Source organism: Peromyscus leucopus, chromosome 10 (assembly GCF_004664715.2).
Source record: "Peromyscus leucopus breed LL Stock chromosome 10, UCI_PerLeu_2.1, whole genome shotgun sequence".
Lineage (NCBI taxonomy): Eukaryota > Metazoa > Chordata > Mammalia > Rodentia > Cricetidae > Peromyscus > Peromyscus leucopus.
Window position 1 is genome coordinate 17,768,628 of NC_051071.1, and position 14,904 is coordinate 17,783,531.

The window sequence follows — 14,904 nt, forward strand, 5'->3', positions numbered from 1 at the left end:
GGCGACGCTAGCAACCAGGCATATCGCAGGGCAGCCACTCAGACACGCGGACCAATCCCGTCTCAGGCCCCCGGCATGGGCCCCGCCCCAGAGAAGGGGCGGCGCCCTCAAGTTGATTGGCGGAGGCTGGCGCCTGCGCAGTGCCGCCACGCACGTGCTCCGCGGGTTGTACTCACCGGGTTCGAGTAACATCATGGCCGAGATGGAGACGCAGAACGCCGGGACGGAGGACGGCTTTACTCCCGTCACGCACAGAGGGGGCCGGCGGGCGAAGAAGCGACAGGCAGAGCAGCCGTCCGCGGCGGGACAGGACGGAGACGCCAGCCGCATGGACACGGAGGAGGCGCGGCCGGCCAAGAGGCCGGTCTTCCCGCCGCTCTCGGGCGAGCGGCTCCTGGTGAGGACCGCGGCGGGACCGGGTGGGGACGGGCGTCCTGGGTGAAGGATCCCTTTGGTATTAAGTCTCGGCCCGCAAGTCTCCAGTCACCTCCTGAATGGGTGTGTGTGTGTGTGGTGTGTGTGCTTTGTTGCAGACTGGGAAAGAAGAAACGAGAAAGATTCCTGTCCCCGCTCACAGATACACACCGTTAAAGGAAAACTGGATGAAGATATTTACTCCGATAGTAGAACATTTGGGACTTCAGATACGCTTTAACCTGAAGTCAAGGAATGTCGAAATCAGGGTAAGGAGAAGGGTAGCAGCCTACCGAGTTTTCTCCTTCAGAACTGAAAATAAATGAATGCGTCCTTCATAGAGCTTATTCTAGTAAGTGGCTTTCTTCGGGCTTCCAGTATAGTGAGTTTGAATTTAACCAGATACCTTCAAAACTATATTCAAAACAGGAATTGATTGCATTCTTAAATTGGTCCTGAGATTACTCCAGAATACTGTCTATCCTGTGACTGCCTTCTGTAAAGCTGGTTGAATTGATGAAAGATTGGAGAAGGGTATTTGGATGTACATTAATAGGTGGTAACTTCAGGTACCCACTTAACATTTTAAGTGCTGTATATTTTTTGTTTGTTTGTTTGTTTTTCGAGACAGGGTTTCTCTGTTGTTTTGGTGCCTGTCCTGTATCTCACTCTGTAGACCAGGCTGGTCTTGAACTCACAGAGATCCGCCTGGCTCTGTTCCGAGTGCTGGTATCAAAGGCGTGCTCCACCACCGCCCGGCATATCGCTGTATATTTTAATGATACTCTTTTTGGAGAAAATAATTTTTTTTTCATTAAGACTCTTCTTTCTTCAATAGATCTTCTATGCCAAATTAATTTTCCCAGGTCACAATGCTTCTATTTTGATAGTCTAGAATCCCCAGCATTTCAAAGGGATAAAAGCTAGATGCTTTCAAGTAGGAGACCCAGTCGTGTTTATTTCTCCTCGACCCTCCATCCCCACTCCACCCTCCCCATCCCCACCCCACCCTACCCCCACTGGTACTTTTGGTGGCTTTACTCTCTGGAGGAGACTGTTTCTCCATTCTCTTTCGACTTTGGTTCCAGACAGCTTTCCGGATCTAGCTCAAACACTTTCTTTAGAAATTTATGCATTTATACATTCCTGTTGTGCTTGGCTGCCTTGTCTGTTGCAGGATCATTAGTTGGTATTTTTAGTATGTGTTGATGCCATATATCAGATGCATAGTGTGTTAGCTTGAGGTGAACCACGCCTTTCGGTCTTTAAGGTATGATGTAGATGAAACTCCACTGCCCCAGCCCCCACGCATGCCAGAGGATGAGGCAAGGGAAGTTAAATTCAGTGCCAGCCAGGCAGTGGTGGCTCACACCTTTAATCCCAGCACTTGGGAGGCAGAGGCAGGGGGACTCTGTGAGTTCAAGGCCAGCCTGGTCTACAGAGCAAGATCCAGGACAGGACAGCCAGGACTGTTACACAGAGAAACCCTGTCTTGGAAAAACAAAAAAGAAAAAAGAAATTCAGTGCCGTGGCCAGAGCCCTCAGTGTAGGAATTGAATATTAGTGCTAGAAGGGACCACTTAAGATCTTCTATGCCGACATGTAATTTTATAGATGAAAAAATCCTAGGATATTTATGGGACATATAGGGTGGGAACCAGAGTCTGGGGCTTTGTTGTTTATTTCTTTTTTTTTGAGACAAGGTTTCACCATGTAGCCCTGGCTGGCCTGAAACTGAAAGAGGTCTGAAGGGTGCTGGGATTAAAGGCATATGCTCCCTTACCCTGCTGCGTTCTGTTTTTAAATGTGAACATCCTGTTAACACAGTCCTGTATGCTTTTAAGTCTGTCAAATGTGTAGTCCCTTCAAATGGATTGTGAATTTGTGTGGGAGACCGGAAGGAATATTTTGAAATTAGACTGTGTTGGATTTTTAGTACCTTAATTTCCTCATGTCTGATAAGTGTTTATATTACTAAACATTCAAGGTTGTCAAGGTGAGGCTTAGAGTTAGATGTGTAAAGCATATTATTTACAGTGGTGGGCGTTCTGTGAATAACAGCTATTTCTGTAGTTCAAGTAATTACTTGCAGACAGCATTCTTACTTAAGCTGTTCTTGATTTCCTCAGTACCAGGCATGCAAGGAGTCAGAACTGGAGTTGTTGATTTGGGAAACAACAGCATATAAATGGTCCTCTAAGACAGAACGTTAGGTCAGGACTCTGGGGAATACTGCCTTGATGGAGGAGAGAAGAGGACCTGTCTGGACATTTAAAAGAGGACAGAATGGGTGTGAGCCCTTGGAGAATGCTAGGGGTGTTGCCACTAACCTGACAAGTCATAGCGTGTGGTCAGTCACTTGAGCGGGTTTGTGTAACATTGCCCAGCTTTGGAACAGAAGGTTCTCTTGTACAAATTAAAGAGAATGCTTATCCCACCCAAAAGGTGTCTTACAATATGGGGGAGGGTAGCAGCTGATGGTGAAGGAAATTATAATAAAAATATCATTTCTAGTGCTTTTTTAGAATGCTTTCTTTTTCTTCCCCTCCATATGTGTATCTCTTTTTTTTCAGACTTGTAAAGACACCAAGGATGTCACTGCCCTGACAAAAGCAGCCGACTTTGTGAAAGCCTTTGTTCTTGGGTTTCAGGTGGAGGTGAGTAGTCTCAGGGGACTTCGAAATACACAGTGTGGACATTTCAGTAAATGGGTCATTTTCCAAATGAGTCTTGTCATTGTGGCGTCTGGATTTTAGTTGTTGCAGAAATGTCTGCTGCCAAGTGTCTACTGAAAAGGTCTTCATGGTGTTTACTCTTGTTTTGTAGGATGCGCTTGCCCTTATCAGGCTGGATGACCTCTTCCTAGAGTCTTTTGAAATAACCGACGGTGAGAGGAGCACTTGGTGGTCTTCTGTGTGAACAGTCAGCCTTTGTTTCTGACTGCATTGTGTTGTGACTGGTTTTCTAATAGCTTCAGTGTCCATTTAGTGTTGTGTAGTAGAACTCAGTAGCTAGCCACCTGATGTCTTGTCTTTCTTCTTTAGTTAAGCCCCTAAAAGGAGACCACCTGTCAAGGGCAATAGGGCGCATTGCTGGCAAAGGAGGGAAAACCAAGTTTACAATAGAGAATGTAACGCGGACACGGATTGTCTTGGCAGATGTGTAAGTATCTTGTCTTGAGACATTGTCACGACTTATAATTGCTCTTAATAGCTGTTATATTTGTTGTAATTTCTTTTTCTTTTTGGTGTTGGGGATTGAACCTGGGACCATGTGTGTTCTGGTCAAGTACCATACCACTGCCTTATCATGGTTGCATTACCTGATGTTCTTGCCATTGGGTCTTTGTAGGTATGTGGTCCTAGATGAACAGTCACCGAACTTGAAAGGATGATGAGTTAGTCAAGGAAATTTCAGTAATTGTAGGGTTTTTTTCCCCCCTCAGAATAAAAGAAATACTTAGACTCACTATTAAAATGATTTATCACAAGGGAAGTTTTAAATTTTATCTCGGGAAAATCCATTAAATCTTCATAAAGTTATTTTTAAGGTCTCTTTCTTCTGCTTCTTCTATGTTGTGATGTTCACGTCTTGCTGTTGTAGAAAGTCTAGGTTCTGATGATGCCATATTGCTCTTTATGTTGTTGTATGCATTTTTGTACTGGTGTCTGCCCATTTCTTCCTCCAGTAGGTACAAGAGGTGCCTGTGTCTAAGTGAGCTGCTCTTGGTCTGATCTGTGCTTGCTGTGTCTGTGTCCCTGGGGGCCACTCTGGGTCCAGTCTTAGCTTTTGGTCTAATTGAAGCTGGTGGATTCTGTGTCTCAGGGAGCTGCTCTGTGTCCCAGGGAGCTGCTCTTGGTCTGATCTAAGCTGGCTGGTTCTGTGTCTCTGGGGGCCACTTTTGGTCTTATCAGGGCTCTTGGTCCAATCTCGTTAAGTCATTAAGGGAAGTACAAAGAGCGAGTGCTTGAAATGCCATTGTGAGGCTCTCCTTTAGAATATGTATCTGTATTTCACACATACCTTTCATAATAGGAGGGTATGACATGTTGAGTAAGAACTGTCAGACACTCATATATGACTAGAAAAAAGATGATACAGGCTTATGGCGAGGATGAGGTTCTGGCCGCGGAGCTGGTAGTACCCCTTTTAAGATGGCCATGAGAGTGCTGGATATGAGGCTAGGAGTACCTCTCTGAGGTCAGAGCTGTTCTGTTCCCATGTTGGTGTTAAACAGGCAAATGTCTCAGAGTTGATAGACTATGAAATTGGCAAATAGCAGTTGCAGAGTGGGTGAGGATTTCATTTAATACCATTTTGCTCTGAACATCATTATTTAGACTATAATGTAGGCAGTCTTTATATTTAAGGGTAACTGTTGTATTGGTGGCCCTCTACTTGAAGCCAAGTGTAGTATCATAATTTTGCTCTTCTATGGATTGAGCTCTAAGAGTCTGAAATCTGAGCTTTTTTTCTACTGGTAATTTCAAAGACATGGAAATAACAATATTCAAGATAGCTGAACCTAGCCTAAAAGTTTTTGTTAGTTAAGAAAACCAAAACTAGAACCAACTTGCTAATGAACTTGTGACTGGTTTGTCATTAGCTTTATAACCTGCAAATTTAAATGTCTCAAAAAGGGTATTTTTGGCACACTTTCCATCAGTAAATGTCACCTGTGGGCAACTGTCAGTCTAGTGAGTTGCTCAGCTTCGCCGTCCTGTGGCCCTGCCACAGCCGTACTGCCCATCATCAGAGCTCCGCTGCATCACTTTCCCAGCCCTTTACCCCACTCTAGTCCCAGCCAGACACCGGTCTGCTTCCTGTCACTGCTTTTGCTCATGTAAATGGATGCCCAGTGTGGATTCATTCAGCACACTGCTTTGAGCTTGTTTTGTTGAGTGAAACAGTAGCTCTCTCTTTTTTAATAGCCAAGTCGCATTCTGTTTACAGTTGATGGACATCTGGGATGTTTCATGTTGGAGACATTGTGACTAACGCTGGTGTAAAAGTACTTCGTACATCTTTTGATTAATTTTAAATTAGATTTAAAGTGTGGTGATAGTTTGTTGTTGTTGCATCTAGAAATTTTTTTTGAGATTGTAATTTAACTACATTTCTTTCCCACCAAACCCTATCATATATCCTTCTTTACTTTTTCAAACTTACGGCTTTTTTTTTAATTGTTATTGACTGCATATGTGTTTATTCATACGTATTCCTAGATATAAGCTGTTCAGTCAGCTTCATGTTACTTGTGTGTGTGTTCAGAGCTGGCCATCTGGTATTGGGTGACCAGTTGGTGTGCTCTTCCCTGGGGAGGACCATGTCTCCCACTCCAACATTCCTATCACTTGTAGCTCTTTCTATCGGGTTGAGGCCTCTTGGGCTTCCCCCCATCTACGTTGGCATGTCCACTGGTGGTGTCCTTGTTTGCTGCTCATGATTGGGGGTCATGTTGGTAAGATGTTAGGAATGTCGTTTCTGATGTTAGTGGGAGACACAGTCTCACAGCAAACCCCCGATCATTAGTGTAAGCTGGTGGACTTCACTGCTGAGTAGAACCTGTGACTTTTCTCCCTTGGCAGCTTGTGTAGCAGTGTGTATCACTAGGAAAGCTAGCAAATAGAGCGGAAGCCTCCAGGTAATACCAGCTCGACTTTTCTGTGTCTTTAGCAGTAGCGTATTACGATCAAGTATGGTAGGTAACCAACAACATTGTCAGTAGCCTGTATCGCTTGGGGGAATATAGTACCCCAGCCAACAACTCGAAGGTCAGGATCCCGCATCTAGCATTGGACTTGATATGTGATATTCTTTGGAGTCAGAAAACAGCATTATATTCCCCAAGTATAAAATAACATCTCATTTAATATATATAAATATAGAAGCCTCTAAAATAGTTTTTCATAGCTTTATAAGTTGAAATTGAAAGATGCTGTAATTAGTGGATCAGTGTTAGAGTTCTGGGTATTTAATGAGCAGCTAAATGGTCTAAGCTTTCTTGATTTCTGTGTCCTTTCCATGTGGTTCCTCTATCCTTTCCCATCCTTATTGCTCAGGATGAAATCCAGGGCCTCACACACAGGGGTGTGTGCCTCTTAGCTACATCCCTAGCCCTAAGTCTCCTGATTTCTTTAAAGTTCCTTTCCTCGTATACAGTGGGAATAATTCTACCTAGGGAAGGTCCTTTGAGGGTTACAGTGGAGGACTCACTGGATGAGAGCAACTATTGACCAGGAATCTTTTTGTTCTGTTTTGTATAATTCCTGTTTGAATAGCAGATCATGTGCCATAGCACCTGAACGTAGGTTGGGGATGACCTGTGGGGGTTAGTCCTCTCCTATCAAGTGGGCCTCAGGGATCAGACTTAGGTTGTCAGGCTGGGTGGCAAGTACCTTTACACACTGCACCATCACTGCCTGTAACCAGTAATCTGGGAGTGGTGGCTCATGCCGTAACCTCAGCACTCAGGAGGCGGATGGGAGGAGCACTTCGTGTTTAAGGCCAGTCTGGTAACGCTGCAAAAAACTGCCAAGAAAAAGACATTTTTAATTTGTTGTTACTTGTCTTTTTGAGGATATATAATTCCTGTACCACAAGTGACTCATCGTAGAAGTGGTTTTAGAAGATCTTTAAGTTGTCAGCCATCACCCTCTGCCCTCGGTTTAGAATATGGATCTCTTGTGATTTTCAGAGTTTTTAGTTTCACAGGATTTGGTATGGGCATGCCTTTTGTGGCTAACCTAACTCATTTATTTCTTTCAGGAAAGTTCACATTCTCGGCTCTTTCCAGAACATCAAGATGGCGAGAACTGCCATTTGCAACCTCATCCTAGGTAATAGCAGTTTATTTCTTTGGTGTTTTCTCTGATTAGGGAACAGAGGAATTGAAGCCATATTTACGAAGCAAGCAGCTTTCATATTGTTAAAGTTACCAAGAGAAGTCAAAGAGTTAGTGAAGGGAAAAACAGGAATATTTTACTTAGATTCCTTTTGTTAGAGGAAAGAAATGTTTATTGAGTAATATCATTAAATCTGTTGCTTTCCCTAAGAAGTACACAGAAAAGCCATTCCAAAATAACAGAACATTTTAAGTTCTACAAAATGGAGGCTGCTAAACACATCTGTCCACTTGATTTAATTTAATCTAGTTCGAGAGTCATAGTAATTTGCTCAGAGGTTGCTCTGGTGTTCAGGTCTGGCTGGCTGGCTTCTTTATGAAATACTGTTTTGCAACTGATTTCTCTTAGGAATGCAAGATATTTGTCTTCTATGTAGTTCTTTATGTTTGAATATATTTGTATATATAAGCTGCTTTTTTTCTTAAACAGGAAATCCTCCATCAAAGGTGTATGGCAATATCCGAGCTGTGGCCAGCAGATCAGCGGACCGGTTCTGATTCCCCTCCGACCCTTGAGATATTCACATAAAACCATGGGAGTATTTCCTAGCCGCCTACATCTCAGGTTCCTTTTCAGGTCTCAGCCAGAGCAGAAGCAAAAAGGGAAGGTTTAACCGGACTTGGCACTCCTGCTTCTAGGATAATTTAAATATCAAAATGTAATACTTTTAATACTTAACACATTAAGTATAAATTGCTGTATTTTTCTCTTTAATCACATTTGGCAGATTCACAGTTTAAAATCTTGTCATTTAGAGATGACTTCTTAAGACAGATTTATAACTAAGCATTTTTCTCCTCTGAAAATTTTAATGAAAATCTCAGAAGACCTGAGAATCACAATCCTTGGTACTGAGCACCGTGACTACTTCAAGGATAGGTCATAGCACTCGTCTGTGCTATTGAACCTTAGGTGCTCGTGTGCAATTTATGAAATGAAAGCCTGCATCACAAGGTTAATAATGACTTGCTTTTCAAGGAAGTAATGAAAGTAAAACAGTTTTCCCAAGAAAACTATGTTTTCCAAACAGTATATTCTTGTAACTAATATCTGTGTATATGAATTTGCTTATTTCTTACATTGTTTAGAACCTACTTCATTAAATATGTGATTTAGATACTACATTCTTTTGTTTCTCAAAGGCCTTGACCAAACTATTGTGATGATTGGAGTATCAGGAAATCCATGCAATAGCTAAAAGAAGTAGTGGTTTTTAAAAATTTTTTAACTTTTTAAAAAATTAGATACTTATTATGAGTGTTTTATACATTTAGGTCTGTGCACCATGTGTGTGCCTGGTATCCCTAGAAGCCAGAATAGGGGATCAGATCCCTAAACTGGAGTTAACAGACGAAGTTGTGAGTCACCTTGTTTGCTGGGCCAAGTCTGAAAGGTCAAGTGCTCTTCCCCAGTGAGCCGGCTCTAACAAAGAGGGTGTGTGTTTGGAGATACATTTCACTGTGTAGCCCTGGCTAGCTTCAAACCCACAGAAGTACCCCTGCTTATGTCTCCTGAGTGTGAATGCAAGGTATACCCCACCACATCCAGCATAAATTTTAGTTTTATTTATGTGAACTTGTGTATGTTTGTCTGCAACATGTGTATAGGGGTGTGTGTGTTCCCCTGGAGCTGTAGTTAGAGATGGTTATTAAGCCTGATGTGGTTGCTGGGAATGAAACTCCAGTCTTCTAGAAGAGCAGCAAGTGCTCTCAACCACTGAACCATCTTTCCAGTTCCTCTTGGGTTTTGAGACAGAATGTGTAGCCCAGCTTGCCTCAGATTTGAAACAGTCTGCTGCCTCAACATCCATGTGCCAGGGTTACAAGTGTGTCATCATGCCCTGCTTAGTAGTTTTTGTTGAGCTTGGGTTCCCTCTTATCAGTGGGAGGTGCAAAGTATCCAAGCTGCTTTTTACCTGGATGGACTGTCTGCCAACAAGAAATTGCTGGAGTGTCCTGCCCCCACCCCCACAGGTGAGGTTTGATAATATTAATTATCAAACCTCGTTAAAAGGAGGAATGTGTTAGGAATTCTCTATTCTGGAGTCTATAGAGCATTTAGGAAGTACAGACACACTATATGCCCATTGAGAGGGATTCAATATTGTGATGACAGCTACCATGTGCTTTTCTCGGAAATGTCTGTGGCTTTAATGCCTTTTCAAGTGTCTGAAGTGATCCATGGCTAGGTAACAGTGTTTTGGGTTTAATTCTAAGGAATTGAGGCAGAGTTAAGAACGTAATTTTTGCCTGAGAGAGTTTGAGATTTTATGTTAAAGTGCAATACTCTGCATTCAAAGGTAGACGATGCTAGAGAGTAACTCTTGAAGCCTGAAACCTATTTTGTGGCACTGCCCTGCTACTGGACTCACCTGTTAACTGTAAGACCGCGTGGTCTTTAGGATACTTGGTGTCTATCACAACTCCAACTATATTTCACTGATTTATTCAATTGCACTGTTCTAAGAGCCATGTCAGGTTTGGAGCAACACACTTCCTGTTACATTATTAAAAGCATCCATAGCCATTCTGAAAGCTGCAAAGTGCCTGCCATGTGCAAAATACTTGTCTTGGGAAAGCACTGCTTATTTGGCCAAAGAAATCACAATCTTCAGGAACTCTCATAGAACCCAGCCATTTGGATTGGTTAGCTGATAAGGAAGGGAAAGGTTGCAACAAGACTTAGCAGCTCTACATTAGTGTGAATCTGGCATGTGGGGGAGTTTTAAAGACTAAAGATGAACATCTCAAGACATGACCTTGAACACCACTTTCTTTGTACATCCTGAGAACTATCTAGAAAGTAAATCTTTCTACCATCTTGTCTACACCTTTCATTCTAAAACATTCTACACATTAAAAAATTCCTGTCGAGGGCTGGAGAGATGGCTCAGTGGTTAAGAGCACTGACTGCTCTTCCAGGGGACCCAGGTTCAATTCCCAGCACCCACCTGTCTATAACTCCAGTTTCAGGGGATCAGACACCCATGGCAAAACAACAATGCACATAAAAAATAAAATTTGAAATACAGCTTTCCAGTTTAACCATTGTAACTGTAGATAATGCAACTTCGTAGCTTTATTTAATATGTAGCCATCACAATGTTCTGTCTTCTGAAGGTCTGTACAACTTTTTAAACAATAAATCCCTTTCTTCCTGTTGCCCTTGACAAAACCATTCTGCATTTGTCTCTAGAAATTTTATTATCCCATTAAAAGTGGAGCTATTTCACTTAACATGGTTTATCCATGTTAGAGAATGTGTCAGAATTTTCCTTTCTGTTCAATAGTGTTTATACCTTGTTTACGCGTTCATCTCCAGAATACTTGGACTGCTTCCATTCTTTAGCTGTTATAATGTGACCTGAACTGAGTCCCTCAGTTCACCAGTAACAAAAGAGGTGGCCAGTATTCTCTCCAATACTGTTTTTCTTTCCTTTGGGGGACAAGGAAGAACAGTGTTAACCTAATGCTTGTAAAGTGGATCTCACTGTGACTTGCATTGCATTTCCTTAATGACAGTGCTATTGAGCATCATTTCCAGTACTTAGTGGCCACTTGTGTATCTATACTGTCTATTCAAGTCCTTTGCCCATACTTTAACTAGGTGTTTTATTGCTGTTATGTAGACCTTCAGGTTTGATCACCAATCCCATTTTTCTTATATGGTTTACAAATATTGTCTCCCACTTTAAGAGTTTTCATTTCTGAAGTCATTTTCTTAGGCTCTTTCTCTTCGGATCCTCTACAGGAGCCCCACAATTCAATGCACACAATCTTGAAACCTGTGAATACATACTATGTATGTTCTGGGTGTAAACACACCCAACATCCCACAACTCATTTAGGTAAGGGGCATCATTTACCTGCCATGAGTATCTCAACCTCATTACAGTGCTGAACACGTAAGAATTCTGCAAGTCTCAGAAGTAAGCTGGGCTTTTAATGGTGGCCCAGGCTTTTAATCCATCCTAGTACTGGGGAGGCAGAGGCAGGTGAATCTGTGTTCGAGGCCAGCCTAGAGAAACCCTATCTGAAAAAAAGTCTCAAAAATAAAATTTCATCTGTTAAAGTTATAAACAGTCTTCATGGTTCTATGGGTTGTGGTCTGATTGTTCTTTATATCAAGAATCCACTTATGAGTGAGTACATACCATGACTGTCTTTCTGGTTTGGGTTACCTCACTCAGGATGATTTTTTTCTAGTTCCATCCATTTGCCTGCAAATTTCATGAAGGCTATATATATAGCATGGAGGTCCCTAAGACGACTGTGGCTTATAATAAATTTCGGTTTTACTCAATTATTGAAAAAAAATAGCCAAATGAATGGAAACACATGAACTATGAACCAAAGGCTGAGGGGCCCCCAGCTGGATCAGGCCCTCTGAATAGGTGTGACAGTTGATTGGCTTGATCAGTTTAGGAGGCAACTAGGCAGTGGGACCAAGTCCTGTGCTCATTGCATGAGTTGGCTGTTTGAAACCTGGAGCTTATGCAGGGACACTTGGCTCAGTCTGGGAGGAAGGGACTGGACCTGCCTGGACTGAGTCTACCAGGTTGATCGCAGTCCTGGGGGGAGGATTTGCCCTGGAGGAGGTGGGAATGGGGGGTGTGCTGGAGGAGAATAGGGGAACCCGTGGCTGATATGTAGAACTGAATGGTATTATAAAATAAAATTTTAAAAAAAGTTATAAACAGTCACATTTATAAAACAGTAACCTGGATCAATGACACAGATCTATGATCCCAGAACTCTGCAAGCTGAGGCAGAAAGATTAAAAAAAAATTCAAGACCAGCCTGGTTTAGTGTGAACTTCAAAAAAAAAAAAAAAAAAAAAAAAAGGAATAAAATTACAACATGCGTGACCCAGGCAATATTCTGAAAAACTAGAAGTGTCTGCAAAACAAGCAATCCACTACTGTGGTAAAGCATTGTTTTTTATTCTATAACCAGGGAAGACAAAATATGCTTGGAAGAGGGTGCTAGGGAATAAAGGAAAGGAGACTGGGTAAAGGAGACCCCAGAGTACTTACACTTTATAACAAGACAGTCAGAAAAGTCCCCCTTTGAGCCGGCACACACACAGGTGAACAAAGTACTGAAGGCATTACTTAACCGGGTATGGAGTTGGTATACAGGTGAGAGCAAACCCTGAAGGCACTGTAACAGGCCCAGGGCAGGGAGTGAGTGAGTGGTCAAGGAAGAAAGTGGGAGTCACGGGCTTTGTAACATCAGCTGTTCTGTTTGTTCCAGACATTTCACCTGTAGCTTATGATTCAAAACAACGAGGCATTCACCAAGTCTGTAAACCCTAAAGCATGGACAGGGCGTCCAACTGTAGCAATACATCAAAGATGACAGAATACATCCAAGCAAGTTTCAAATATTTTATTTCTTACTCATACAGTATGAAGTTCTCTAAAGATTTCACAACATGACGTGTATCATGCAGAAGAAAATTTAAACATTCAACATAAACCATGCCCTCCCCACCTCCCTCACACAAACTAAAAAAGAAAAAACCCTCATTCCCCAGTAAGGAAATAGTTCGCACTATTTTTTTTCCAAACGCCAGCCAAGATATGCACAAGCAAGAGATATAGAAAGCATTTGCTAAAATATTTGTAACAAATAATTATGTACAAAAAAATTCACAAAAGACTAGTTCCCTCTTGAAGCAGAGCACATGGCAGTTGACACTGGAACAGATCAAACCACTGGCTGGGATTGTGAGCCACGTACTGATCCAGAGGAAGAAAGTAGTTACATGTAGTGGAGATTTTCATTTTGAATATTAACATTTCCAAAGTTTGGCAACATCATCTTTTAAAATTATGCAAATTATGTAAACAAGAGGTACATTTTAAATTGATCTACATGCAAAACTCCATGTCATGCAAAGACACCAAGCACCGGGATTTTTCTCTCACAGACAGAGCCCATGGTGTGCAGCACTCAGTTGAAGGAACAGCAGTGGCAGGCAGGTGTGCTCAATTTAATATTCTTTCACCTTGATTCAACCCACCCTTGACCATTCATGATTATAAAACCAATTTTAATAGAAAAACTCTATAGGGAAGACCGTCATATAAAACTAACCAGAATGTTTTACTTCCAGCCAACAGTACCTTTGCAGAAAAGGGAAGGGACAATGTCAAGTGGTAGAACATGACGTACTTTTATGTCACACAAATTTATTAAGTCATCATCCGTCACTAATCATGTGGGCAAAACAACAAAAATCTATCATGGGCTATCTGGCCTTCTGCACAGGAATTTTAAAAGTATGAATCTGGACAAAATCTGCTCTCCTATGCATATAGATTAGCAAGACTTTTCCCATTTTAATCACAAACAGGATTTTACATAAATATGTGCTCATTAAAGTTATTACTAGTTTTTTAGATTAACCGATATGTTTTTTGAAATGCAGAAGGGTAGTGCATGGTTCATACATAGTTTAATGACAAAGTACTTAACTGTGTAGAATGAAGCAAGGATATTTATTCTAAGCCATTACATGATTACTTTGGGTTTTCTTCACTAAATAATACATTTAAAAAGTCATGACTGCCTCAGAAAACTCCTGACCTTTATAAAATCACAACTGCTAATTACATTTTTCCTCAGGGACACTTAGTAAAAACGAGAGTGACTATAAAGCATCAGCCTGAAGCAGCCATAGCATATGCAGTTCTTCTCTGGACACAAGAACCCACTCTTGGCAACAGCACTGAACTAGACCTCCAACAGAGATGGATTAAACGCTGCTCAGCAATAAGACACAGTCCCTGGAAACATATTCAGTGATATAAATAAAGTTACAGACTCGTTACAAAAATGTAGTTAAGGTAAATAATAGGGCATTAACAAATGCTTTATCAATCTCTCAAAGGAGAAAGCACAGAAAGGAAACAGCTGGCCTAATACCTGGCGCATTGTACAATCTTCTATCTACATATAAAACTGTGTGAAATAAAAGTAAGGATGTTTGATGTTCTGCTTGGCACTTTTGTACTCTAACATTTTGTTTCTGAATCAAGTATATTAAATTAAAGCCAACCTACTAAATATATAGAAAGCTACATATATCTATATATAAATATTTACATATGTATATATAGATACTTTCTTGTTATAAAAGATGAAGAAAAATAAATTAAAGAGCCAACCCCTTCCCCTTCTCCACCACACTGATATGCTCTTTTCATGTTGCTGTCCTTCAAACCTTAAAGTGCTACACGGAGTTATTGAGAGAGTAGGAGTTCAATAACACTTAGTTGGCTTCATGAGGCTCATGTTGGAAAATGTGGCTTCACAGAGAAAAATACTTCCATTTAAATACACAGAGAGCATTGCTGGACGTCTTGAGCAGATCTTCAGAGATGGAGAAGAAAGCAAAAGTGTTGGATGGTATTCTTCAAAGAGTCACACATCTACCACCATCTTTTTGTGGATATCTAGGCCACCTACAACCTGTAACAGACAAGTTTTTAGTAAGTAAATCATCTGTCCTGGCTACTTTTTGTCAGCTTAACTCAGGTTAGAGTCATCTGGGAAGAGGAACCTTAACTGAGAAAATG

General features: G+C 41.5%; 2 protein-coding genes across 3 annotated transcripts in view; one reads left to right on the top strand and one right to left on the bottom strand.

Moving 5' to 3' along the window:
* Positions 1-127: 127 nt before the first annotated feature.
* Positions 128-8,443, top strand: Pno1 (partner of NOB1 homolog). Its single transcript, XM_028887417.2, has 7 exons — positions 128-397; positions 534-683; positions 2,988-3,071; positions 3,241-3,301; positions 3,459-3,576; positions 7,183-7,253; positions 7,749-8,443. Exons 1-7 carry the CDS (start codon positions 194-196, stop codon positions 7,814-7,816), a joined length of 756 nt encoding a protein of 251 aa, XP_028743250.1. The 5' UTR covers positions 128-193; the 3' UTR covers positions 7,817-8,443.
* A 4,250-nt stretch (positions 8,444-12,693) lies between these two features.
* Positions 12,694-14,904, bottom strand: part of Ppp3r1 (protein phosphatase 3 regulatory subunit B, alpha) — a 55,414-nt gene continuing 53,203 nt past the window's right edge. For both annotated transcript variants that reach the window (XM_037208965.1, XM_028887412.1), the window contains exon 6: positions 12,694-14,797. In XM_037208965.1, coding sequence (XP_037064860.1) covers positions 14,750-14,797 — 48 coding nt within the window. In that variant the 3' untranslated portion in view covers positions 12,694-14,749. The remainder of the gene's footprint in view (positions 14,798-14,904) is intronic.